Source organism: Pongo pygmaeus, chromosome 6, assembly GCF_028885625.2.
Source record: "Pongo pygmaeus isolate AG05252 chromosome 6, NHGRI_mPonPyg2-v2.0_pri, whole genome shotgun sequence".
Classification (NCBI taxonomy): Eukaryota; Metazoa; Chordata; class Mammalia; order Primates; family Hominidae; genus Pongo; species Pongo pygmaeus.
In genome coordinates, this window is record NC_072379.2 from 142,841,939 (window position 1) to 142,866,854 (window position 24,916).

Consider the following 24,916-nt stretch of genomic DNA (forward strand, 5'->3'; position numbering starts at 1 on the left):
CCCATCCGCATGGCTCCACCTTGGTGGAGAATTCCCGTAGTCCCTTCCAGAGCTAGCGGATCTCCCATGCACACCTTAACCCAGCCAGACTGCCCTGACTCAGGCCTCCCATACCTCACTGACAATTCCTCATCTCCATCTCCTTAGAAGTTTCTGAGGAAGAATGATTATATGGTTTGGTTCTGTGTCTCCACCCAAAGCTCATCTTAAATTGTAATCCCCATGTGTCAAGGGAGGAACCTGGTGTGAGGTGATGGGATCATGGGGGCAGTTTCCCTGTGCTGTTCTTGTGATAGCGAGTGAGTCTCCTGAGATCTGATGGTTTAAAAAGTGTCAGTTCTTCCTCTGCTTGCACTTCACTTCTCCCTCTTGCCACCTTGGGAAGAAGGTGCCGGCTTCCCGTTTGCCTTCTGCCATGATTGTGAGTTTCCTGAGGCCTCGCCAGCCATGCAGAACTGTGAGTCAACTAAACCTCTTTTCTTTACAAATTACCCAGTCTCAGGCTTTTCTTCATAGCAGTGTGAAAATGGACTAATACCAATGGCCTTCCTGAGGAAGAGGGTCTCTAGAATGCCGCTGAAGTTAGTCAGTCCACCATCTCCCCAGTCCTACACCTCCCTGTCCTCTCTCACCGTTCTGTACCTGCACTGATGTCAAAGGTGACGGGAGACTCCGTGAAACAGACAGAAGAGAGTCGAATCATGAAGCCGCAAAGAGCTGTCAGTTCCCGATTTGACCATTTCTTATGCCAAGAATAGCAGGTAGGCCTGAGAGCAGCGCCTGGTGATTGGGTTTTTCTTATTCACAAGTGGTAAGCCCTTTTCTTTGATCATTTTTAGGATGGTTTTGTGCATAGATGCATAGATGGGAATCCCTTCCTGGGGGACTTGAAACATGTAGGAAAGTCTTTTATGAGTTTCTCCAGCCAGTTCTTTTCTACATTTCTTCCCTTGTTGTGCAGCATGGACTCCAATTGGGACAGAGCTCTGCGAATGTGGTAGTTTTTCACCCCAGGCATGGGGACTGAGAAGAGGCCTTTATGGCATCTCTTACGTAAGATGCCTCGGCCAAAGCATTTAAGACACTTGTTTTCTGGAAACTGAGATAAACAGTTAGAATTTGGGTTTCTGGAGGCCAAAAACCAGGCCTGCTTGCCAATCGGCATCCACCTTCTGCAACAAATTCTATTATCTTCTTGACATTCACATCAGTGAGTGAGTGACAGCAAAAGACCTTCAGGTCACTGACCGGAAGGTCTATCTTGGTCCACTGTAAGTTATTTTTTGGTAACATAGGGCCCAAGTTGTGTATTTCTGAGTTCAACCCAATTTTTCCATTCTGGTCCCCTGCCGGCCAGCCCAGGGCATTGACCACAAATAGGCTAAGCCTGTGATCCAATATCAAACCCTCATGGCCGGCCGGCACCACATGCCCGTGGCCATAGTGGGCAGCTGCAGGAAAGCAGCCGAAGAAGCTATGTATTCCTAGGGACAGGGCCTGGGCCCCATGCACCAGCAGCTGACAGGGGGATCCTCCTGTCCTGAGGTCCAGCTTTGAGATCCCTTCCAGGAGCTGCTCTTGGTCCTGCCTGAGATCCTCCCCAAACCTGGAAAAGAGATAATTACTCACATTTGTGTCTGTAGGACAGGTGAGTGTAAAATAGAGCAGAAGAGAATCCCAAGACCTGAGCTTGTTTGGTACAAAACCTTAAGAGGCAAGAGAAGAAATGCTATTTTAATCTTGCATTATACACCTTCAGTTTTAACTAGCAGTAATTAATATCACAAAATGATGTTATTTTTATTTATAGACACAATATATCTTGAAACAGGTGCATACATTCTCCCAGATATGTTTTCCAGGATGAACTACTGTCTCAGTAAACATTCTGTTGACTATCCTGATTTATAAGTTGTTTATTTAAATAGTTAAAATTATAAAATAAATAAAGCTTGGAAAACAGTCTCACATTCCCTTAGAGAGTAGTCCTGCTTATAAATCTGTAAGGTTTATATTTCACACACATGTGCACACATTCACGCACAAAAAAATTAAAAAGGCTGTGAAACTCTCAGATTATCCTTGTCAGCGCTCTGAACTATCTTTTGTTATACTTACTTTTTGCTGTTTTTAAGTAGAGCCACTGGAATTATTATATGAAGAAAAGTGTTTAGTCCTTTCCTTAGTATCAGTTAAGTCATTTAAGCATAACCACTTTTAAAAACTGTTAAAGTATTTTAATACTGTATTACATTGTGTTTTAATTACATCTCTTGGTACAGACATAATTATGTTAAAATGCAGCAATTAAAAATGAGTGAAACTCTCAGCTTATAAAAACAGTGTACACAGAAAAATCCAAACTAGTATTGAAAGTGTTATTGAAAGTATAGAGAAGTGACTAGAAGAGTATATATTGAAATGCTGTTTTCAATGAGCTCTGGGTAGAATCACTACCCAGATGGGTTTTTAAAAATGTTTTTCTACATTTTTTCTGATTTTATTTTCACAATCAGAAAAATTACCATTACATATTTAAAATGTTATTTATTGATTTCACTAAATACTGTGGCAATAACTACTGCAAGTTGCTTCTTAATTCATTTTCAGCACAAAGTTGAGAATGTAAACTGACAGTTTCTCTTTTCATTTTCAAATCAATGAATAGCATTTTAATTTGAGCATCAATTCTGCCTAGAAGTTTCACGACTAATTTTTCAAGTTAATGTCTTCAAAAGACAAAACGAAAGAAAAACTCTTCATGGTTGAGATTTTCTAGGAGTGAACACACATTGCTGCTGCTACTATGAAACAACAATATCTAGAGAAAGGGATGTTGTAGTTAACAAAATATTAAGCCTAGTGGTGCATAAGCAGAAACATCCTTTTTGTTTCAACTCTTGATTATTTGGAGGGAGAAAGAGACTTCTAAATTATATCAGTGTAGCTTAGTGGTTAAACGCTCTGACTCTGGAATTAATGTGATGCAGAGTAAAACAATAAATAAATAAATAAAGCAATCAGTTTTCTCACTATTCCTATAGATAACAAGAAAGCAGCTGACAAAATGTATTTTTCATTTAAAAAAACAAAAAAATTAAATCTTAGGAAGGAAACCTGCCTATCTGAGTAGACTGAGTATCCATTAGAATATGTAATATTGGGCCGGGCACAGTGGCTCAAGCCTGTAATCCCATCACTTTGGGAGGCAAAGGTGGGTGGATCACGAGGTCAGGAGTTCCAGACCAGCCTGGCCAGTATGGTGAAACAAGGTCTCTACTAAAAATACAAAAATTAGCCAGGCATGGTGGTGCACGCCTGTAGTCCCAGTTACTCGGGAGGCTGAGGCAGAAGAATTGCTTGAACCAGGGAGATGGATGTTGCCACGAGCCAAGATCACGCCACTGTACTCCAGCCTGGGTGACACAGCAAGACCTGTCTCAAAAAACAAAAACAAAACAAAACAAAAGAATATGTAATATCACAACATTAGAAGCATTCCTATTAAATCAGGAAAAAAAGCAAGGCTGCTCTCTATCACTGATATCAGTCATAATTTTAATGGATAATGGACATCTTAGCTAACAAAATAAATAAACACTACAATGCAAGAAGCAAAAGTTTCCATTATTTGCTGGCAAGTAATGGAAAACGTAAGAGAATCAACTGGCAGACTATTATAACTAATGAGTTTAGCAAGTTGTTTAAATTCAAGATAAACACAAACTTTAATAATTGTTCTATTAACCAGGAATAATTATAAAATGTTCCATTATTAATAGAACAATTATAATTTTACAATTTACAAAATGTCAAAAAATTTTAATGACCAGGAATAATTCTACTAAGAATTGTGCAAAGCCTTTCTGGTAAAGTCCATAAGACGTGAAAAAGAATAGAAAGCAATACTTGAATAAATGAAGACACAATTTTGTTCGTAGATGAGTAGATTCAACATTTTAAGATGCTAATTACTGATAGACTGAATAAAGAAAATGTGATACATACACACTATGGGATACCATGCACCCATGAAAAGGAAGGGGATCAAGTCAGTTGCAGAGACATAGATGGAGCTGGAGGCCATTATCCTCAGCAAAGTAATTCAGTAACAGGAAACCAAATACTGCACGTTCTCACTTCTAAGTGGAAGCTAAGTGAGGACAACACATGGACACATGGGGAGAACAACACACACTGGGGCCTGTCGAAGGGTGTGGGGTGGGAGAAGGGAGAGGATCAGGAAGAATAGCCAGTGGGTGCTAGGCTTAATACCTGGTTGATGGGATGATCTGTGCAGCAAACCACCATGGCACATGTTTACCTGTGTAACAAACCCACACATCCTGAACATGCACCCTTGAACTTAAAATAAAAGTTGGAAAAAAAAAGTAAGATGTTAGTGATCCCTAAATAATCTCTAAATTGAATATAATCCTGCTAAAAATCCTGACATATTTTAAACGAAATTGATAAGCTGATTCTAAAGTTTAATCTGCAAATATAAGTATCCAAGAGAACACATAAGAGATTTTTGGAAATGTTGAGTAAAATAATCGGGGAGATAGAGAAGAATTTGTTTTCTCAGATAGTGAAACTTGCTTCAAAGCTTCAGTAACAAAAGCAGTATGGTGGGTGCAGAATTAGATGAATAGGTCAATAGTCCAGAGGACAGCATTGGAAAAGCAAATTAATACACATATGGAAGCTTATTATATGAAAAAGTAACCACTAAAGTCAATCAATAAAATATTGACTTTTCAAAAGTCAAAGATGCTATCATAATTGGCCATATATTCAGAAATAATATACATGATTAATATAAAAAATTCATATAAGTTAAATATCTAAATGTAAAATGTACAACCACTAAAGTATTAGAAGAAAATATAGAAAAATATTTTAATAAATTTGTAATGGGAGATTTTCTAAACAATAAAAGATGTTATAAAAGAAAAAGGCTGACAGATTTGGCCACATACAGATATAAAACATATATATTACACCAAAAGCAAGGATAAAAAACAAATGGAAGGAAATATTTGCGACATGTAAAATAGACAAAGAAGTGTTATCTGTAATAGCACTTAGTAATCAACAAGGAAAAGAAAAGCTAAATAGAATAAAATAGATAATTTATAGAAGAAATATGAATGATTATAAATATACAAAAACATCCTCTGCATTTGCAACCAGAAAAACACAAATTAAAATAACATTTTTTCACATTCTATATGGACAATAATATCAAAGAAAAATTCATTCTATCCAGTACTAGCAACCGTCTAGGGCTATATTTTTGTTATAAGTGCAAATTGGTGTATAGTCTTTTAAAATGACAATTTGTCAGCATCGATCATTTCAAATATAAATATTTTTTAACTAGCTGTTGACCTTCTTGGACCATATGCCAAACAAATGCTTGCCTTTGCATGCAATGACATATAAAGTTATTAATTTTCAAATTTTGAGTAGCAATAAGCATTAGATCTAATCCAAATTTCCATGGTTGAATAAGTATACTATGGCCCTCCATGGAATACTATTCGTCTATGCCAAAGACTGAAGTATATTTGTGTAGACAAAAGAATTAGTTAAATGAGGAAGAGCTTCACTTATCGATTTCTTGGGATTCACATCATAGGACAGTCATAGTTCATTTGATCCAATCTTATGGTTATGAGAAACCCCACCATTTGTCCAATTTTTCTCTATCTTTAGACAGAATGATCCTGCTCCTCTATGGAAGAAGTTGCTACAAGATTTCCTCCGGCTTCATCACCACCTTGCTGCCCCACTTTCCATTCAGACATACCCTCACTCAGGGGTCCCACTCCATGCCTGGGGAAGAAAATCCCTGAATTGCAGATATAGACTGTAACGTGTCACAGTCTCCCTGCTGTCCCTGGACTACATTGGCCTTAGATTTCATTCATTTATTCCATGTTTATTTAGCACTTACTGGAAGCCAGATATTACACTATATGCTAGTGATACCGTGGTAAGCAGAATAGACACGATTCTTGTTTTCCATGAATTTTATAGTTGTTTTCTCCACTTATCCACCATCTCTTTCTAACTATTTAAAACTGGGAGGCACAAGAGTAAATAAAACAGAAATATAACCTGCTCTGAAGGCATTTCATACTCAGTGCATAGTAGAGAAAAAGCAGAAGATGTTCCTCTGCCGCAACAGGTAAGATTCCGAATTACATCGGCAATTTGTTAACTCTTCCGTTACACAGTGACTAATTTCTCCTCTGCTAGACTGAAAGCTCCTTGAAAATGGGGGTATAGGACTGATATTTAACATGGTTCAGACTCCTTTTAGGGAAGTGTCACTCACATTACATGGAGTGGGATATTGAGCCACTTCTTAGAGACCTCAAACTGGCTTCTCTCCCCAGAGGTGTCAGTGAAGTACACTCCAGCCACACTTCACCAGACATAGCACATAAATCCTTCTTCTGTCATTCCCTGAATACTCTGCCTCCAGATTCTTCCACCTCTCTGGGGAAACTTCACAAGGGGGACCATGCAATGTCAAGGGCCAGGAAATTTAATTAAAAGCTGATTATTTCCCTTGGAAGTTTTCATCATCATCCACCACAAAATATTGCTAAAAATATTCTCAGAAGTACTGACTCCTGCATACATGCAAGGGTGGGAAAGAGGAGACGATTGGAAAGTTTTCTCTTATCCAATATGACCACCAATATGACCCACAATTTTGTAGAAAACAATTGGGGAAAGATTAAAGCCATATTGCGACTTCCTTCATTTATTTAAGAAATATTGATAAACACTCCACGTTCCAGGCACTAGGCAGGGAGATAGAGTGGTGAGTAAGACAAGCTTTTCTATTCAGCTTTGGCCACAGGAGGGAGTGGCAGTGAGGACCCAGCCTCTTTTGTGTCTTGGTGCCTTTTAATCATCCTACTTATGATTTGTGGTGGTTACAAAACTGAGTCGAAAATAATCTGTGTTAAAATGGAAGCTCGTTGATGAGGGGAACCAACTCTATTGTTTACCCTGAGTCAGACTCCCTAATGGGGGAACAGACACTCACCTGACATGGAGTGGGATCTTGGGAACCTTCTTAGGAGACCTTGAAGCGCTCTCTGTCCCAGCAGGCATCGGGGAAGTACATTCCAGCCACACTTGTCACCTTGTTCCCAGGGAACCTGCACAGCACCTCGTCATGGCCAAGCTTGCTGACCCAGTACCAGGCCTGGCCCCCGATAAGCAAGCCCCCTCCATGTCACAAACTGGATCAGCATTGCAGTCATGGTGTCACTGAAGGCACAGATGCAGTAAACCCCCAGGGCTCTCCTGGTTCTGGCTCAATCTGTGCCTTAACACCACAGTCCTGCAGGATATTTACTAGTGGTGCCAAGGATGGGTGCAGTCCTACGGGATCCCCAGGACAAGGACAGAGCCAGCTCACTGTATTGAGGAGACACGGAGCCAAGCCAGCATGCAACAGGTAGCCCTCATGGGACACAGCCACGAGGCAGCCTTGGCTGTAGGAGGAGGCAGCAACGAGCACCTGGCCGTTGTCATTTACCATCATGGGGAAGGTAGACTCTCTAATTAGGAGTTCACAGGGGAAGGGGTCTCTGGGTAGATCTTGTTACTCCGTCCATGAGGGCCTTGAAAGCAGCAGTGGGAGTTGTCGCCACGGTTCTATCAGCTGCTGCAACGGAAAGTATGGTGAATGAATGAAAACCAAATGGATAAAAGCAAGTTACTCTCTTTCTTATAGTGTCATGCCTGATAGAGCCTAGAGCCAGACTCACGTGGGTGATATGTAGTTACCTTTCTTGATTTCCCAGACTCTAGAACTCTTCATAAGCATGATTTCTAAGAATTTTCACTCTCTTGATTTATTTTTATTATTCAGACATCACCTCTTATTCTTTCCTTAGCTCCACCAACTTAGATGTTTTCCACAGCTCTGTCCTCCACCACTCAGCTCTCCTTTCTTGTAGCCCCTTCTGCCCGTCAGAGATTACATTGCCAGTTGTCCTTCATTTATGACAGTTTTAAATGATCTCCATGGTTTACCCCTGGCCTGGAATTTAAATCGATCTGCATAAAGAGCATCACAGTTATCAGCTCCAATTCTATATGGAAGAAATCGAACTTATGTCTACCTGCTCAACATTTCCTCTTAGAGAAAATACTTCAGCTTACTTTTCCCATCTTTGTCGGGAAGATAGTATAACCTTGAAGGGTTTTCATGTGAAGGTTGTAGGAACTAATACATGCCACTGGTTTTCTCAGAGCCTGGGATGTTATAATAGCAAAAGAAAATTCCTGTACTTTTATTATTCTTCCTGGCTTCTCAAAATGATAGGGAACACCACAGCCTCAGAATCACAATTGCCCTCTTCCTCTCTCCACTTTGCACACTCATTTAGTCATTGAGCTTAGTCGAGGGCTTGTTCATTTCAGTTTCCATGCCTATTGCCACGAACCTGGGTCAGGATTTTGATCTGGAAACAGTGGCTCTCTCATAAACTCCCTTGATAAGAAGCCTTCAGAGCTTCACCACAAATAAAACATGAGTGCTTGGGACTTCTTTCCTCCTGGTAGCAGAGGTGTCCTGGATCTGCCTTGGGATGGTTTTTTGAGCTTTGCCTTTATTACTTCTCTCAACACAGATTGAGTATCCCTTCTCTGAAATGCTTGGGAGCAGAAGTATTTCAAATTTCAGATATTTTTCAGATTTTGGAATATTTGCATGTATTAATGCATTATGTGTCTATCTATATCTATATTTATATCTATCTATATCTCTATCTATCTATCTGTCTGTCTGTCTACCTATCTATCTATCTATCTACCTACCTATCTATGCAGTAAACCCCCAGGGGATCTCCTGGTTCTGGATATATATATACACCTTATATATATGTTGAGATATCTTGGGAATGGGACCCAGATCTAAATATAAAATTCACTTACCTTTCATAAAAATTGTACACATACCTGAAGGTAATTTTATACAATATTTTAACTAGCTTTGTGCCCAGAGCAAGGTCTGTGTTAAAAACTAATGTGTGGAATTTTCCACTTGTGGAGTCACATCAGTACTCAAAAGGTTTTGTATTTGGGGGCATTTTGGATTTCAGATTTTCTAATTGGCGATGCTCAGTTTGTACAGACTCTGTTCTGCTTGGAAAATGGGAACATGACCTGTGGTTTCTAGTCTCTGTCAGGTCAGTTCCTGTAGAATTTCATTCTCTCCCCTTCTTCCATTCCCTTTTGCCAATTCTCATTACTCAGATTTTAAATTATTAGTAAGAGGCAGGTGAAAATGTTGCTGTATTTGTTCTCAGGACAGTCTTTTTTATAGAAAGGCCTGGCCAGGGGATCTTTAGACCCATGGAACATGGTCTCGGTCCATTCTGAAACCCGGATGTGAGCAGGCACACAGCTGAGACGTACACTCTGTTGACTGCTCAGTGGGACTGAATACACCTTTCTAACTATTGAAGTTGGTGAAGAGAGGGAAGGAGGAGAATTTTGTTTATTATGAGAATCAAAGAAGCTAGGCAAGGAGTTTCAGTTTCAGCACTAGCCCACACTCTATGAGCTCTGGCAGGTAATTGGTTTTCAAATGGTGAAAAGACCCCATTACCCCATTGTGAGTTTAAGGAAAGCTAGGAGTGAGTATTTCCTTCTGTGGGTTCCTTCAGTGCCTGCAGCCCAGACTAGCTAATACTCTGCCCAGTCAGTATGTCCTTCGACTTATCAATGAGGTGGTCAGAGGCATATGCAAAGCCGCTCTTACTTGGACAAAGGAATGGATTGCTTTGCTGAACAAATCCTGGAAGTGTACTGTTCAGTCTCAGAAGAAACTACTTTAGAGACAACAGTTAAGTCTTTAGAGAAGGATAAAAATTCATCTCCTAGGTTTGCTTGAGGAGAAGCAGAGGTATGCCTGGCTGGAGAAGGACTTGGGAGAACAGAGAGGTACAGGGCAATATGGTCATTGTAGTTTCATCAGAGGTTTCAGGAGTAGTTGGCATCCAGTTTCCTTTCCCACTACCAAGATCCATAAGGGGAGAGAACATGATGGGTCACCAAGCTGGTGACAGATACCAGGTGGGCATAGGGCTGGCCATACACAGGACAGGTATCTTTCCACTCAATATACCAGCCTGAGCATCTATGACTGTGGGGAGGGTGGTGGGGGTCAGGGAAAGAACTCTCAGGATGAAGAGGCAAGGGTGAAGATTCAGGTTGGGGACTAGTACACACTCTGTTCAAAAGTCAGCTATAGTGTAGCTGCCTTAAAGCTAAGGAGGAGGTTTAGCTATAAAATGAAAAAGTGAAACTATCTACAGACAGCACCCATCCTGGTTACTTTATCAAAGTTTGAGCTCCCCAGCAGTGGAAGGAGGGAGAGACATGAGTGGAATCAGTGAGAATGAGGTGTGAGATTCTCTGACGCTGAGAAGGCAAAATGGTTCTGTGGGTTCTGTGGGGACAGGATGTAGCCAGCCTCTGTGAAGTGTCCCAGGAGAGATGGAAGCCTCTGAGGACTGAGTTTTCAGGGAATTCTGAGAAAGGATTTATGTGCTATGTTTAGAGAAACTGGACCCAGTCACTGGAGATGTCTGTGAAGATGTCCTAGCTTAAGGGAGCAGCAGAATCATTTGATTTCAAGGGACCACGGAGTCTTAAACAGTGGGCCTCTTAGCTGTGGACAATGTTGACCAAAGACTAGAGAAACCTTCCTAAATGTCTCTGCTTCACTTAAGCACTTCTACAAGATTCTGAGCTTGATTTGAGAGATTCAATTCCAGTGTTTAATTGCTGGACAGCAATTTGCCTACTAGTTCAAGAGGAAGTAGGCTGCAAGTAGTAGAATTTAATGTAATTGAAAGAAGATATGGTAGGTGACATTTCTTTCCCTCCTGAGGTTGTGGAGTAGGAATCATGAGAACAGAAACAGATGGTGCCTTGTCACCACTTGCATGACACTTTGAACCAATTCAATCACCTGAGAGCCTAAAGCACTGACCGGATGGATGGTGGTGTCCCCTTCACACATGCCATGTGTAATTAAAAACCAAACCACATACTCAGCTATAAAAGAAAAACAAAATCCTGATTTTTCTTTTGGTGACTACTTCAGTTTCCTTTTTGCAGTATCAAATATAGAAATTCTTTTGGAAATTATTTATTTTTGCTGTTGAGGCCTCTTCTCTGCCGCTGCTGTGTCTCACCCACTGGAGCTCTGGTGACATAGAGCAAGGCCTTTTATTTCTCAGGTCACAGTTTTCTCACCTGCAGCATAACACGGCACGGATAGTAAATCTCCCTCAGCCCTGATGCTCTGACTGCTGATGGCAGCAAAACAGACAAAATCAGACTCGTGTATCATAAGACCAAAGAAGGATGAATGAGGCAAGAACTAAAGAAAGAGAATCACAGTAGAAAGAAAATCAGAAACAGAAAATAAATGAACTGCAAGGAATGCACTTTGGGCACATTGAGGCTTCAATTCAAACACACGTGTTGTCTTTCACTAATCCAAAAGCTTAACAGCTCAATCTCCTCAGGGTCACCACAAGCCCCAGGCTGACCACTGCCAGCTTCAACATACAAAGAACATCAGTGACACCTCCCTCCATGCCTGCATAGCAGGTAAATTTGTATTCCAGAAACAGGCAGAGGAGCTCACCTGGATGTCTGGACGTCCTGTGGATGGCTCAGATCCCATGGGAAGGAGGAGAGATGTTTATGTAGAAATAACAAGTGGATGATCTGGAGATGCTACCTACAGGGAGGAGTGACTACCTTTGGGTATATCTTTCTTCCTGCTTCCTTTTGAAAGGGTGATGTTGGCTGGGAGGCTTCTCTGAACACCTAAAGGACACTCAGGTGGTGCTTCTCCTAAGTTCCTGGGCTATTTCTCGCAGAGGTCTGCAGCCCAGACTGAAACAATTTAGACTCTGAGATTTTCAGGTCTGCAGCCCAGACTGAAGCAACTTAGACTCTGAGATTTTCCTTGTTCAAGTTTCTTCCAGTTGTTGGCCTTATGCTCTGCATGATAGCATTCCTCTGTGGTGAGCAAGGGAGTCTCTGCAAAGCCTCTACCATGTGTAGTGAGAAACGTTGATAAACATTACAGGAAATGGTGGTTGTCAGAGGTAAGACCTTTTTAAGAATGAGCAGAAACAGTAAGGTCTGTGACTACTCTGGGCCTGTTCCATTAGAGCAGCTCCTTGGAAGAGGCTCCTGGGTCTCTGTGATGATTCGGGAAGAGCCAAAGCTCTGGAATTCGATTCATCAGGAGTTAGTATTTCACACACTCATTCACTGGAACCCATTCACTAGTCCATTTACTTGTGTGTATAGTGATTAATTTGCAGAATTTACTTGTTCCTTTCAGCGATTTGTATGACCTATATGTATAGTGTTCGTTTGGTACAAAGTGCTTCAAATAATGTATATTTTTAAAAGTTCATATTAGAGAAGAAATAAACACTGAAAGTAAATTGAGCTAAACATCATATTAGGAAGTTAGGTAATAATAGTAAAATAACACCTACCTCAACAAGCAGGAGAAAGGAAATAATAAAACTAAGAACAGATATGATTTAAATAGAAAGTGGCAAGAACTAAACTCAAAATTGGTTCTTTGAAGAGACAAATCTCTAGCGAGACCGAGTAAGGAGAAAAGAGGAGTGACACAAAGTACCAATAACTAACATCAGGAATGAAAGGGAAAGAAAATGACACATGATGTGATTATTAAATAAAAATACAAAAATGAATAAACAACTTTAACTCAATGCATTTGAAAATTTAGGTAAAATACACAAATTATTGAAAAGTATGATTTTTAAAACTGAACTAAGAAGTTTACCAATAATTCTATAACTACTGAGGGAATGCTCTCAGTAGGTAATAACTTTTTTTTTTTTTTGAGATGGAGTCTCACTCTGTCGCCCAGGCTGGAGTGCAGTGGTACAGTCTCGGCTCACTGCAACCTCCACCTCCTGGGTTCAAGTGATTCTCCTGCCTCAGCCTCCTGAGTAGCTGGGATTACAGGCGAGCACCACCACACCTGGGTAATTTCTGTATTTTTAGTAGAGACAGGGTTTCACCATGTTGGTCAGGTCTCGAACTCCTGACCTCATGACCCACCTGTCTCAACATTCCAAACTGGTTAAAAACTTCTAATAAAGAAATTTCCAGACATAATGTTGGGTGACTTCTTTCAAATATTTAGGGAACAAATCATTTAAATATTTATGACAACTTCCAAAGACAGCAAAAGAGGGAGCATTCAATAATATATTTTATGAGGAAAGATGTAACTTTGATATCAAAACATAACAAGTACACCAAAAGAGAAAACTACAGGCCAATCTAACTCATAAATATAGATAGAAGAATGCCAGGAACAATATTAAACTTATAAACAATAACTTACACTTATCATAATGCACATAATAACAGGACTCAATATTGGTTTAACATTAGAAAATTAATTAATGAATCCACTCATGTTAGCAGATGAAAAAGAGAAAAAAGATTATTTCAGTATTTGAAAAAATACTTTTTACTATATTCAAAGTTTATGTAATAAAATCCTTTAGAAAATCAGAAATAAAGGTGCGGCTCGCAAGATGGCCAAATAGGAAGAGCCCCGGTCTGCAGCTCCTAGCAAGATCAATGGAGAAGGTGGGCAATTTCTGCATTTCCAACTGAGGTACCTGGCTTATCTCACTGGGACTGGTTAGACACTGGGTGCAGCCCATGGAGGGTGAGCTGAAGCAGGGTGTGGTGTCGCCTCACCCAGTAAGCGCAAGGGGTCAAAGAACTCCCTCCCCTATCCAAGGGAAGCCTCCAGGGACGGTGCCATGAGGAACGATGCACTCCAGCCCAGATACCGTGCTTTTTCCACATTCTTAGCAACCCGCAGACCAGGAGATTGCCCGGGTGCCTATGCCACCATGGCCCTGGGTTTCAAGCACAAAACTGGGCGGCGGTTTGGGCAGACACCAAGCTAGCTGTAGGAGTGTTTTTCATACCCCAGTGGTGCCTGTAATGCTAGCGAGACAGAACCATTCACTCCCCTGGAAAGGGGGCTGGAGCCAGGGAGCCAAGCAGTCTAGCTCAGTGGATCCCACCCCACAGAGCCCAGCAAGCTAAGATCCACTGGCTTGAAATTCTTACTGCCAGCACAGAGTCCAAAGTTGACCTGGGACGCTGGAGCTTGGTGTGGGCAGGGGCATCTGCCATTACTGAGGCTTGAATAGGTGGTTTTCCCCTCACAGTGTAAACAAAGCTGCTGGGAAGTTCAAGCAGGGTAGAGCCCACTGCAGCTAGCAGCTCAGCAAAGCCACTGTAGCCAGACTGCCTCTCTGGATTCCTCCTTTCTGGGCAGGGCATCTCTGAAAGAAAGGCAGCAGCCCAGTCAGGGGCTTACAGATAAAACGCCCATCTCCCTGGGACAGAGCAGCTGGGGGAAAGGGCATCTGTGTGCACAGCTTCAGCAGACTTAAACGTCCCTGTCTGCCAGCTCTGAATAGAGTAGTGGATCTCCCAGCACAGCGCTCAAGCTCTGCTAAGGGACAGACTGCTTCCTCAAGTGGGTCCCTGACCCCAGTGCATCCTGACTAGGAGACACCTCCCATTAGGGGTTGACAGACACCTCCTACAGGAGAGCTCAGGCTGACATCTGATGGGTGCCCCTCTGGGACGAACCTTCTAGAGGAAGGAACAGGCAGCAATCTTTGTTGTTCTTCAGCCCTTGCTGGTGATACCCAGACAAACAAGGTCTGGAGTGGACCTCCAGCAAACTCCAGCAGACCTGCAGCAGAGGGACCTGACTGTTAGAAGAAAAACTAACAGACAGAAAGGAATAGCATCAACATCAACATAAAGCCCATCCACACTGAAACCCCATCTGTAGGTCACCAACATCAAAGACCAAAGGTAGATAAATCCACAAAGATGAGGGGAAAAGCAGTGCAAAAATGCTGAAAATGCCAAAAACCAGAATGCCTCTTCTCCTCCAAAGGATCACAACTCCTCACCAGCAAGGGAACAAAACTGCATGGAGAATGAGTGATGAACTGGCAGAAGTAGGCTTCAGAAGGTGGGTAATAACAAACTCCTCCGAGCTAAAGGTGCATGTTGTAACCCAATGCAAGGAAGCTAAGAACCTTGAAAACACATTACAGGAATTGCCAACTAGAATAACCAGTTTAAAGAAGAATATAAATGACCTGATGGAGCTGAAAAACACAACACAATGACTTTGTGAAGCATACACAAGTATCAATAGCTGAATCAATCAAACGGAAGAAAGGATATCAGAGATTGAAGATCAACTTAATGAAATAGAGCATGAAGACAAGATTAGAGAAAAAGGAATGAAAAGGAACGAACAAAGCCTCCAAGAAATGTGGGACTACATGAAAAGACCAAACCTACGTTTGATTGGTGTACCTGAAAGTGACGAGGAGAATGGAACCAAGTTGGAAAACACACTTCAGGATATTATCCAGGAGAACTTCCCCAACCTAGCAAGACAGGCCAACATTCAAATTCAGGAAATACAGAGAACACCACAAAGATACTCCTTGAGAAGAAAAACCCCAAGACACATAATTGTCAGATTCACCAAGGCTGAAATGAAGGAAAAACTGTTCAGGACAGCCAGAGAGAAAGGTCAGGTTATTCAGAAAGGGAAGCCCATCAGACTAACAGCAGATCTTGGCAGGACCCTACAAGCAAGAAGAGAGTGGGGGCCAATATTCTGCATTCTTTTTTTTTTTTTTTTTTTTTTTGATTTTCTAGACCACTGAGAAAATCTTTGTTGACACTAAATTTCAATAAAATTTGCATAAATACATTCCTAATGTACAATTTTCACCTCTGATTTTTTTCACATCATTTAAAAGGTTAGTCTGTCCTGTTCTCATTATTCCTTTCAGACACCAGTGTGGCACTGACGTTGGCAGGTAGAGGGGAGCTGCCAGGGAGCTGGGGGGTGCCTGAGGGCTCAGGCTGCTTGAGACAGACCTCTGTCTGGGCTGCCAGGCTTTCAGCTCCATCCCTGCCCTCACATTCTTAAAGAAAAGAATTTTCAACCCAAAATTTCATATCCAGCCAAACTGAACTTCATAAGTGAAGGAGAAGTAAAATCCTTCACAGACAAGCAAATGCTGAGTGACTTTGTCACCACCAGGCCTGCCTTACAAAAGCTCCTGAAGGAAGTACTAAATGTGGAAAGGAACAACCGGTACCAGCCACTGCAAAAATGTACCAAATTGTAAAGACCATCAACACTATGAAGAAACTGCATCAACTAATAGGCAAAATAACCAAATAACATCATAATGACACGATCAAATTCACACATAACAATATTAACCTTAAATGTAAATGAGCTAAATGTCCCAATTAAAAGACAGACTGGCAAATTGGATAAAGAGTCCAGACCCATCGGTGTGCTGTATTCAGGAGACCCATCTCATGTGCAAAGACATATAGAAGCTCAAAATGAAGGGATGGGAGAAGATTTACCAAGAAAATGGAAAGCAAAAAAAAAAAAAAAAAAAAAAAAAAAATAGCAGGGGTTGCAATTCTAGTCTCTGATAAAACAGACTGTAAACCAACAAAGATCAAAAAAGACAAAGAAGGCATTACAAAATGGTAGAAGGATCAATGCAACAAGAAGAGCTACCTATGCTAGATATACATGCATCCAATACAGGAGCACCCAGATTCATAAAGCAAGTTCTCAGAGACCTACAAAGAGGCTTAGACTCCCAAACAATAATAGTGGGAGACTTTAACACCCTACTGTTGATACTAAACAGATCAACAAGACAGAAAATTAACAAGGATATTCAGGACTTGAACTCAGCTCTGGACCAAGTGGACCTAATAGACATCTACAGAACTCCGCACCCCAAATCAGCAGAATACACATTCTTCTCAGTACCACATCACACTTATTCTAAAATTGACCACATAATTGGAAGTAAAACACTCCTCAGCAAATGCAAAAGAATGGAAATCATAACGAACAGTCTCTCAGACCACAGTGCAATCAAATTAGAACTCAGGATTAAGAAACTCACTCAAAACTGCACAACTGTATGGAAACTGAACAATGTCCTCCTGAATGACCACTGAGTAAATAACAAAATTAAAGCAGAAACAAATAAGTTCTTTGAAACCAGTGAGAACAAAGATACAACGTACCAGAATCTCTGGGACACAGCTAAAGCAGCGTTTCGAGGGAAATTTATAGCAATAAAAGCCCACAGGAGAAAGTGGGAAAGATCTAAAACTGACACCCTAACATCACAATTCAAAGAACTAGAGAAGCAGGAGCAAACAAATTCAAAAGCTAGCAGAAGACAAGAAATAACTAAGATCAGAGCAGAACTGAAGGAGATAGAGACAAGAAAAACCATTAAAAAAAAAAAAAAACGAATCCAGGAGCTGTTTTTTGTTTGTTTGCTTGTTGAAAAGATGAACAAAATAGACTGCTAGCTGGACTAATAAAGAAGAAAAGAGAGAAGAATCAAACAGACACAATAAAAATGATAAAGGGGATATCACTACTGATGCCACAGAAATGCAAACTACCATCAGAGAATAGTATAAACACCTCTACGCAAATAAACTAGAAAATCTAGAAGAAATGGATACATTATCAGACACATACACCCTCCCAAGACCAAGCCAGGAAGAACTCGAATCCCTGGATAGACCAATCACAAGTTCTGAAATTGAGGCAGTAATTAATAGCCTAGCAACCAAAAAAAACCCAGGACCAGACAGATTCACAGCTGAATTCTACCAGAGAGGTACAAAGAGGAGCTGATACCATTCCTTCAGAAACTATTCCAATCAATAGAAAAACAGGACTCCTCCCTAACTCATTTTATGAGGCCAGCATCATCCTGATACCAAAACCTGGCAGAGACAAAACAAAAAAAGAAAATTTCAGGCCAATATCCCTGATGAACATTGATGCAAAAATCCTTGATAAAATACTGGCAAACAGAATCCAGCAGCACATCAAAAAGCTTATCCACCACCATCAAGTTGGCTTTATCCCTGGAATGCAAGGCAGGTTCAACATATGCAAATCAATAAATGTAATCCATAACATAAGCACAACCAATGACAAAACCCACACAGTTATCTCAATAGATGCAAAAAAGGTCTTTGACAAAATTCAACAGCCTTTCATGCTAAAAACTCTCAACAAACTAGATATTGATGGGACACATCTTAAAATAATAAGAGCTATGTATGACAAATCCACAGCCAGTAATGTCCTAGGCCTTCATATTCACTCACCACTCACTCACTAACTCACCCAGGCAACTTCCGGTCCTGCAAGCTCCATTTATTGTAAGTTCCCTATACAGGTGTACCATCTTAAAAATCTTTTATATTTTTTACTGTACATTTCATGTAGTTAGATATACTTAGGTACATAAATACCATAGTTGGTGACTATTACAAATTGTTACCATAAATGTAACACTTACAGTGTTACAATTGCCTATAGTATTCAGCACACTAATATGCTGCACAGGTTTGTCCCGTAGGAGCTATGAGCTCTTCCATATAGCCTAGGTGTATAGTGGCTACTGTATATACCACCTAGGTTTCTGTAAGTACACTCTACGACATTTGCACAATGACAAATTCACTTGACAGCACGTTTCTCAGAACGTATCGTTTAACGCATCGCTAAACAACACATGACTGTATAATGTTAGCTTTTTATAGATGCTTTTTATCAAGTGCATAAAGTTTCCTCTATTCCTGCTTTATAGAGAGCTTTTATCATGAATGGATATTGAAATGTGTTAAATTTGTTAAGTGTTTATTATGCATCCACTGATACAATGTAACTTTTCTTCTTTTGTTTGTTAACATGGTGGATTATTTTGATTGACTTTTTGAGATTTAGTCAGGCTTGTATTTCTGGAAACAACCCCCCTTGGACATGGGGTACATATTTTTTAATATACTGTAGAATTCTATTTGTTAATATTAAGTTATACATATCTTTACATATACACACACACACCCCCACTCTCTCTCCTGGTTTTGGTATCAGTGTAATAGCAGCTTCAAAAATTGAAGCTGGGGAACGTTCTCTCCTTTTCTGTTTTCTGGAAAAGATTGTGTAGAATTGGTGTTATTTTTTAAAAAACATGGTAGAATTCTCCAGTGAAACCATCTAAACCTAGAGATTCCTTTTTTGGTAGTTTTAAAATCATGATTTCAATTTTCTTAATGGTTATAGAGTTATTCAAATTATCTATTCATGCATGGTGAGTTGAGTTTGTTTGTGTTGCAGGAGGAACACTGCATTTTGTCCATTTTGTTTAAGTTGTCTGATTTATGTGTGTGGAATGGTTTGTAATATTCCTTGATTGTCCTTTGTTATATGTGGTGTCTGTAGTGATATCACCTGTTTCATTATGGTATTTAAAATGTATGTCTTTTCTTTTCCTTTTAATTTCTGCTTGAGTTTGCTAAATTGTATTAATCTTTTAACAGAACTATCTCTTTGTTTTATTTGTTTAACTATTTTTTCTCTTTTAAATTTAAGTGTTTTCTTTTCTTATCTTCATTAATGTCCACCCTCTACTTGCTTTGAGTTTATTCTGCTCTTCTTTTTCTAGGTTCCTGAGGTGGAAATCTATTGCTCACTCGAGACTTTTCCTCTTTACTAATGCATGCATTTATTGCTATAAGTTTCCTTCTCAGTACTTTGATATGTCACAGTTGCATGATTATCCAGTTCAATGTATTTTTAAAATTTTTCCTTGAGACTTCTTCTTTGACTGATAGATTATTTAGAAGTGTGTTTTTAAATTTCCAAGTGTTTGGGAATTTTCATATCTTTCTTATGCTGATTTCCAATTGGATTCCCTACAATGGTTTCTGGTTTTCACCTGCTCTGGATGATTACTATCTCTTTTAAATTTGTTCTGGTGAGTTTTAGGGCCTAGGACAGCTCTATCTTGCCATGTGTTTCATCAGCACTCAAAAAAATGTGTGTATTCTGCTGTTGTTGTGTGGAATGTTCTGTAAATGCCAAATAGATTCTTTTGGTTAATGGCATTTTGAGTTGTTTTCTATTCTTGTTGATTTTCTTTTTTTTTCCTCTTTTTAAAATGTGAAGTGCTTCACAAAATTTTGTGTAATCTATATGCAGGAGCCGTGTTAATCTTGTCTGCATCATTCTAATTTTAGAAAGTGCTGCCAAAGCCAACACTCCTTGCTGATTTTCTGTCTAGTTCTATCAATTATTGAAAAAGGCATGGGAAAATTTCCTACTATAATTGTGGATTCATCTATACCTCCTTTCAGTTCTGGCAGTTTTCTTTTTTTAAAAAAAATCAACCAAAGTATATTTAATTAAGCATGAAGTTACTTTCACATTTATCTGCAACCACAGTGAATACAGTTCTTGGCATGAAGACACCACAACCTTTAGAATTTAAAGCCTCCCCACCTGCAAGATTACATATATAAAACTCCCACTATTGTTTCTCTAAGAGTGGATTAGTTCACCAAATTCAAATAGTTATCCTATCTAGAATATAATAAAATGGAATGATTTACTCCTAAGATTCATTTTTAAAACATCTTTATTTACAAAATACTATCCTGAGAATTATAATTATATTAAACTTCAATTTGAGCAAAAGTGCAATCACTTAAGTAATAGCAGTTACTTAAACTGAAAATGAGATCAGTCAAAATTACTTTTGAAGAAAGCAAAACTGTTGTCAGGTTCCTTGCTGTGGTTCTGGATGTTCAGTAGCATTGAAGGCGGAATCAATCCTGAAGGGAACTCCCTTCTACCTTCAGAATGTTGGGTTGGGATAAAATCCAGGTCTCGGATGAAGGTAAGGAGGTAAACCCCTTGGTGGATAGATGTTTCTCATTGCAAATGGAGCATGTGGTGGACATGGGAAATCCCTTGGTGGAAAATAACCTCGAGAAGCTCCAAACACGGTTCCTGGAGGAGGTGGGGGGAAAGGAGGTCCTCTTCTCATGAACGGGCCCCTTGTGTCCACTGGAAACAACGGAACGCTGATTGGAGCAAGAGGTGGAGGAATAAAGCCGGGGCCAGTTGCTTCATTTTCAGCAGGGAGCGATGAATCAGGCACATTTAAATTACCAAGATCATCTTTGGCATCATTTCTACTGGATTCCATTTCTGAAGGCATTGACCCATCCATTTTATCCAAAGAAGGCATTTTAAAACTTCTGGGTTCTGCTGGTCCAGACAGTCTATCAGAATTAGAAGAAAATCTGTCTTCCCTTTGTGGAGGAAGAGCTGAATCAGGATATGATTGTCCTGGTGGAGGAAACATCATCTTACAGTCCTGTACCGATGGAGATGACAGGGACCCAGTGTCAGAAGGAACCCTGTGAGGATCGATTAACCTGTCACAGCTTGGTTCTTCTCTTTCATTGGTAATCTGATGGTCCAGCGGATTCCCTGGGCCTCTTGAGCCTCTTCCTCCTCCCTCCGGAAGCACAGGTGAGAGTCCGAGTGGATCCTCCAACAAAGTTTGAGGAGAGAGAAAAGCTCTCGATTCAGATGAAGGCCGACCCAATGGTGCGGGACCATATGGGGAATGCTCTCCGCCAAATGCTGTATTTGAAACATCAAGTGCGTTAGGATCTTTTTCTAAAAGTTCAAATTTCAACTCTGTTTCAGTTAATTTTTGTTTGTTGTGAGCATTTTCTTTCCTTAAATCATTGAGGTTTCTTTCAGCAGTCCGAGCTGCCAACCAATTATCATGTCCTTTTTTCTCGTAGGAAATAACCTGCTTTTGATAAAAATGAACAGTTCTCTTCAATTCTTCTTCAAGATCTTTGGCTAGCTTTCTATAGGTGTCCAGCTCTTCAGTGGCATGGCTGATCTTTTCTTCCACTTTAGAAAGTTTCTCTTTTTCCTCTATCCGGTAATTTTCCTCTATTGTCAATTTCCTGTGGAGTGTCATTTCATTTTCTTGATATAATTCAGTCATTATTTTAAGTTTCTCTTGAAGCTTCTGATTCTCACTTTCAAAATGTATGTTTTCTGACTGCAAAGATGCTTGTTGAGTCTGAAGATTTTTCATATACTCTGTAAGCTCTTCGTTTGTTTTATCAACTTCAGATAACTGAATAATAATGTGGTTTCTTTCTCCTTCTAAGGTTTTTAAAGAAACATATAACTTAGCAGCATGAATCAGTTTCTTCAAAGCTCCTTTTGTAGGATCATCTAAGTAAGCACCATTTTCCGATTGACTGTTCACTTCTAATTCCAAGTTATCATCATCCGTTGTGTCTTCTTCAAGCACAGCAGCCTGATCTTTCATCATTAGCAAGTGTCCAGTCAGAGTCTTGATGTGATTCTCTTTATCATTTAGAACTTGTTCTGCGTGTACTTTGGAGTCTTCAAATGTTATTTTCTGTTTATTAAGTTCACTCACTTGTTCTTTCCATACCTCAGCTTCTTGCAAAAGCTGTTTCTGGCTTTCCTGAAGTTGAGAATTTTCATTCAAAGCATCTTTTATTGCTATCGCCCGTCGTTCTTCGCTCATTTTAAACATCTTGCAGATGATTTTGGCTTCAGCTATTTGTGATTTGAGGGATTTTGACTCATCTTCTAGAGACTGTATCCTTTTTGAAATATCCGCCATCAATTCATCTTGTTGAGAATGTTTCGATTTCTCTTCTTTTAAGTCTTTTTCTAGACAGAGGATTTCATCCTCAAGTTCAGAATTGGACCTGTTCAGCTTTTCACAGGTTGCCTCCAAACTTCGTGCTTCTGCTGCCGCCTTCTCAAAGCTGGCATCCTCTAAAGATGACTCTACTTCATAGCCTTCATACTCTTTTTGAATAAGGCTAAACTTTTCAAGTAGTTTACATTTTTCTTCAATTAGTCCAGAAAGCGTTGCACCAAGTTTTTGCTCTCTTCCCACGTAAAGCCGACTCCTAACCGATCTAAAACTTCTCCACAGAAAAAGGAGAACAACAAAAAATCCAATAACAGCTGCACATACGACCAGTTCCGATGGGAAACCATAAGGATTCGAATCTGGTCTCATATTCTCAGGTAGTGCTGCCACAACTCTGCGTAGCTCCTCTAGGACCAGCCCCAGGTAGGGCTGAGGGGTAGCACCGGGCTCCTCCATAGCGCCGAGGCTGCTCTGGCGGTCACCGCAGTAACACTGGCCACAACAAGCGGTGGAGAACACGCAGCCTTGGGTCTGGAACCGGAATCCGCACGCGGCAACCAACCGGAGCGGACCACTGCGGAGCCGGCTGCGGGGGGAGCTGCGGAACGCGGGCACCCACAGGCCTCACAGGCCCATGCTGCCCCCCACCACCTCCCCCGGCCCCCTTGTTACACTTTACATCCTGAGGCAGCGCTGGTCTGAGCCCGACCCGCCTCAGTTCTGGCAGTTTTCACATCACGTATTTTGAAGCTCTGTTGTTTGGTGAATACACTTTTAAAATTGCTGTCTTCTTCATGGATTAAACCTTTGATCATTTTAGAATCTCTCTGTTTCTGGTAATTTTCTTTGCTTTATCTGATATGCATACAGGCACTCTTGCTTTCCTTTCATTAATGTTTGTGTAATATATCTTTTTTCATCCTGTTAATTTGGCCTGCCCTGTATTGGTACATTTCAAGTGAGTCTCCTGTACACAGCGTGCAAGAAACATATAAGAAAGGGTCATACTTTTAAATACACCCTTCTATTATCTGTCTCTTAATTGGTAGACCATTCATAATTAAATGAATTATTGATACTTTAGTGCATAAGCCTGACATTTTTTGTTTTCTCTATCAACTCTTGTTTCTCTGCTTGTTTTTCATGACTTCCTGTGGGTTATTTGAACATTTATTTTAGAATTCCATTTTGTTATTCATAGTGTTTATGGTGTATCTTCTTTTTATAGTTTTCTGGTTGCTTTTTATCGCTTAGTGGTTGTTCTAGAAATTCCTTTAAATATACATTATCACAGTCAGTTTGTGTCATCTATATTCCAGTTTGAGTGAAGTGTAACAACCCTATGTCATTTTATGTCTCTTTACCCTCTCAAATTTATAGTATAATTGTCATAAATTCATTTAGAATAACACTAGACAATGCTACGATTTTTGCTTGAAACATCAAACATAATTTAGGATATTGAAATCTATGCAAATAAATAAAGTGAGCATTTTAGAATTGCCAGAAAGAAATCGGACACAACCTGTTTTGTCTTTCATTTTTTCTTTCTTTCCTTTATATTGATCATAGATATTATGATGCCCTATATATTAACCCAATATCTGGATTATCTGTGAATTTGTTTTTAATAACTGATTCATTTTTTATCAGTCTGTTTTTCTTGCTTTTTGCATATGCGGTAATTTTTTAAAAGTATGCTGAGTTTATGGATAATATGATATAGAAATACTCAAAAATTTTGAATTTTTTTCTCGGCAGATGTCAAATTACTTGCAGATCACCTTGCTGCTCTCAAGACCTAGTTTTAAGGCATGTTATGGTAATGATATTTTATTTTCCTCTTAGGACGTAGAAGTTACTCTTAGGATACTATGCCTCTCCTAAGACAGAAAAATCTTTAACATTTCCCTATCTGGCTGGATCTGAACCCCAGTAGCTTTCCAGGAAATTTTCAGTCCCTGATGATCTCTTCTGCTTTCTGTATCCCCGCAGTTGCTTTCTACTAGGTCTCCCCTCTTCTTAGCTAACTGTCACACAGCTAAAGAGTCACAGCAGGACCAAAATGGCATTTACACACCCATTTCCAGGGTTATTTCTCTCTCCCATATGGTACATTGACTCCTCCCACCCCCTCATTCCAAATCAACTTAGCG

The 24,916-nt window shown here is 40.0% G+C and overlaps 1 protein-coding gene, 1 non-coding gene and 1 pseudogene across 2 annotated transcripts; all 3 read right to left on the minus strand.

Annotated features, from left to right (window-relative positions):
- Window positions 1–7,065: 7,065 nt before the first annotated feature.
- LOC129041646 (TRPM8 channel-associated factor 2-like) lies at window positions 7,066–11,737 on the minus strand (annotated as a pseudogene).
- Window positions 11,738–20,188: 8,451 nt separating this feature from the next.
- On the minus strand, window positions 20,189–20,291 carry LOC129041785 (U6 spliceosomal RNA). The gene has a single exon (XR_008503934.1). It is a non-coding gene; the product is annotated as a U6 spliceosomal RNA (small nuclear RNA).
- Window positions 20,196–23,264, minus strand: LOC129040150 (cTAGE family member 15). The gene has a single exon (XM_054494152.1). The coding sequence runs from the start codon at window positions 23,214–23,216 to the stop codon at window positions 20,889–20,891; it is 2,328 nt and encodes a 775-aa protein (XP_054350127.1). The 5' UTR covers window positions 23,217–23,264; the 3' UTR covers window positions 20,196–20,888.
- Between the last annotated feature and the right edge of the window lie 1,652 nt (window positions 23,265–24,916).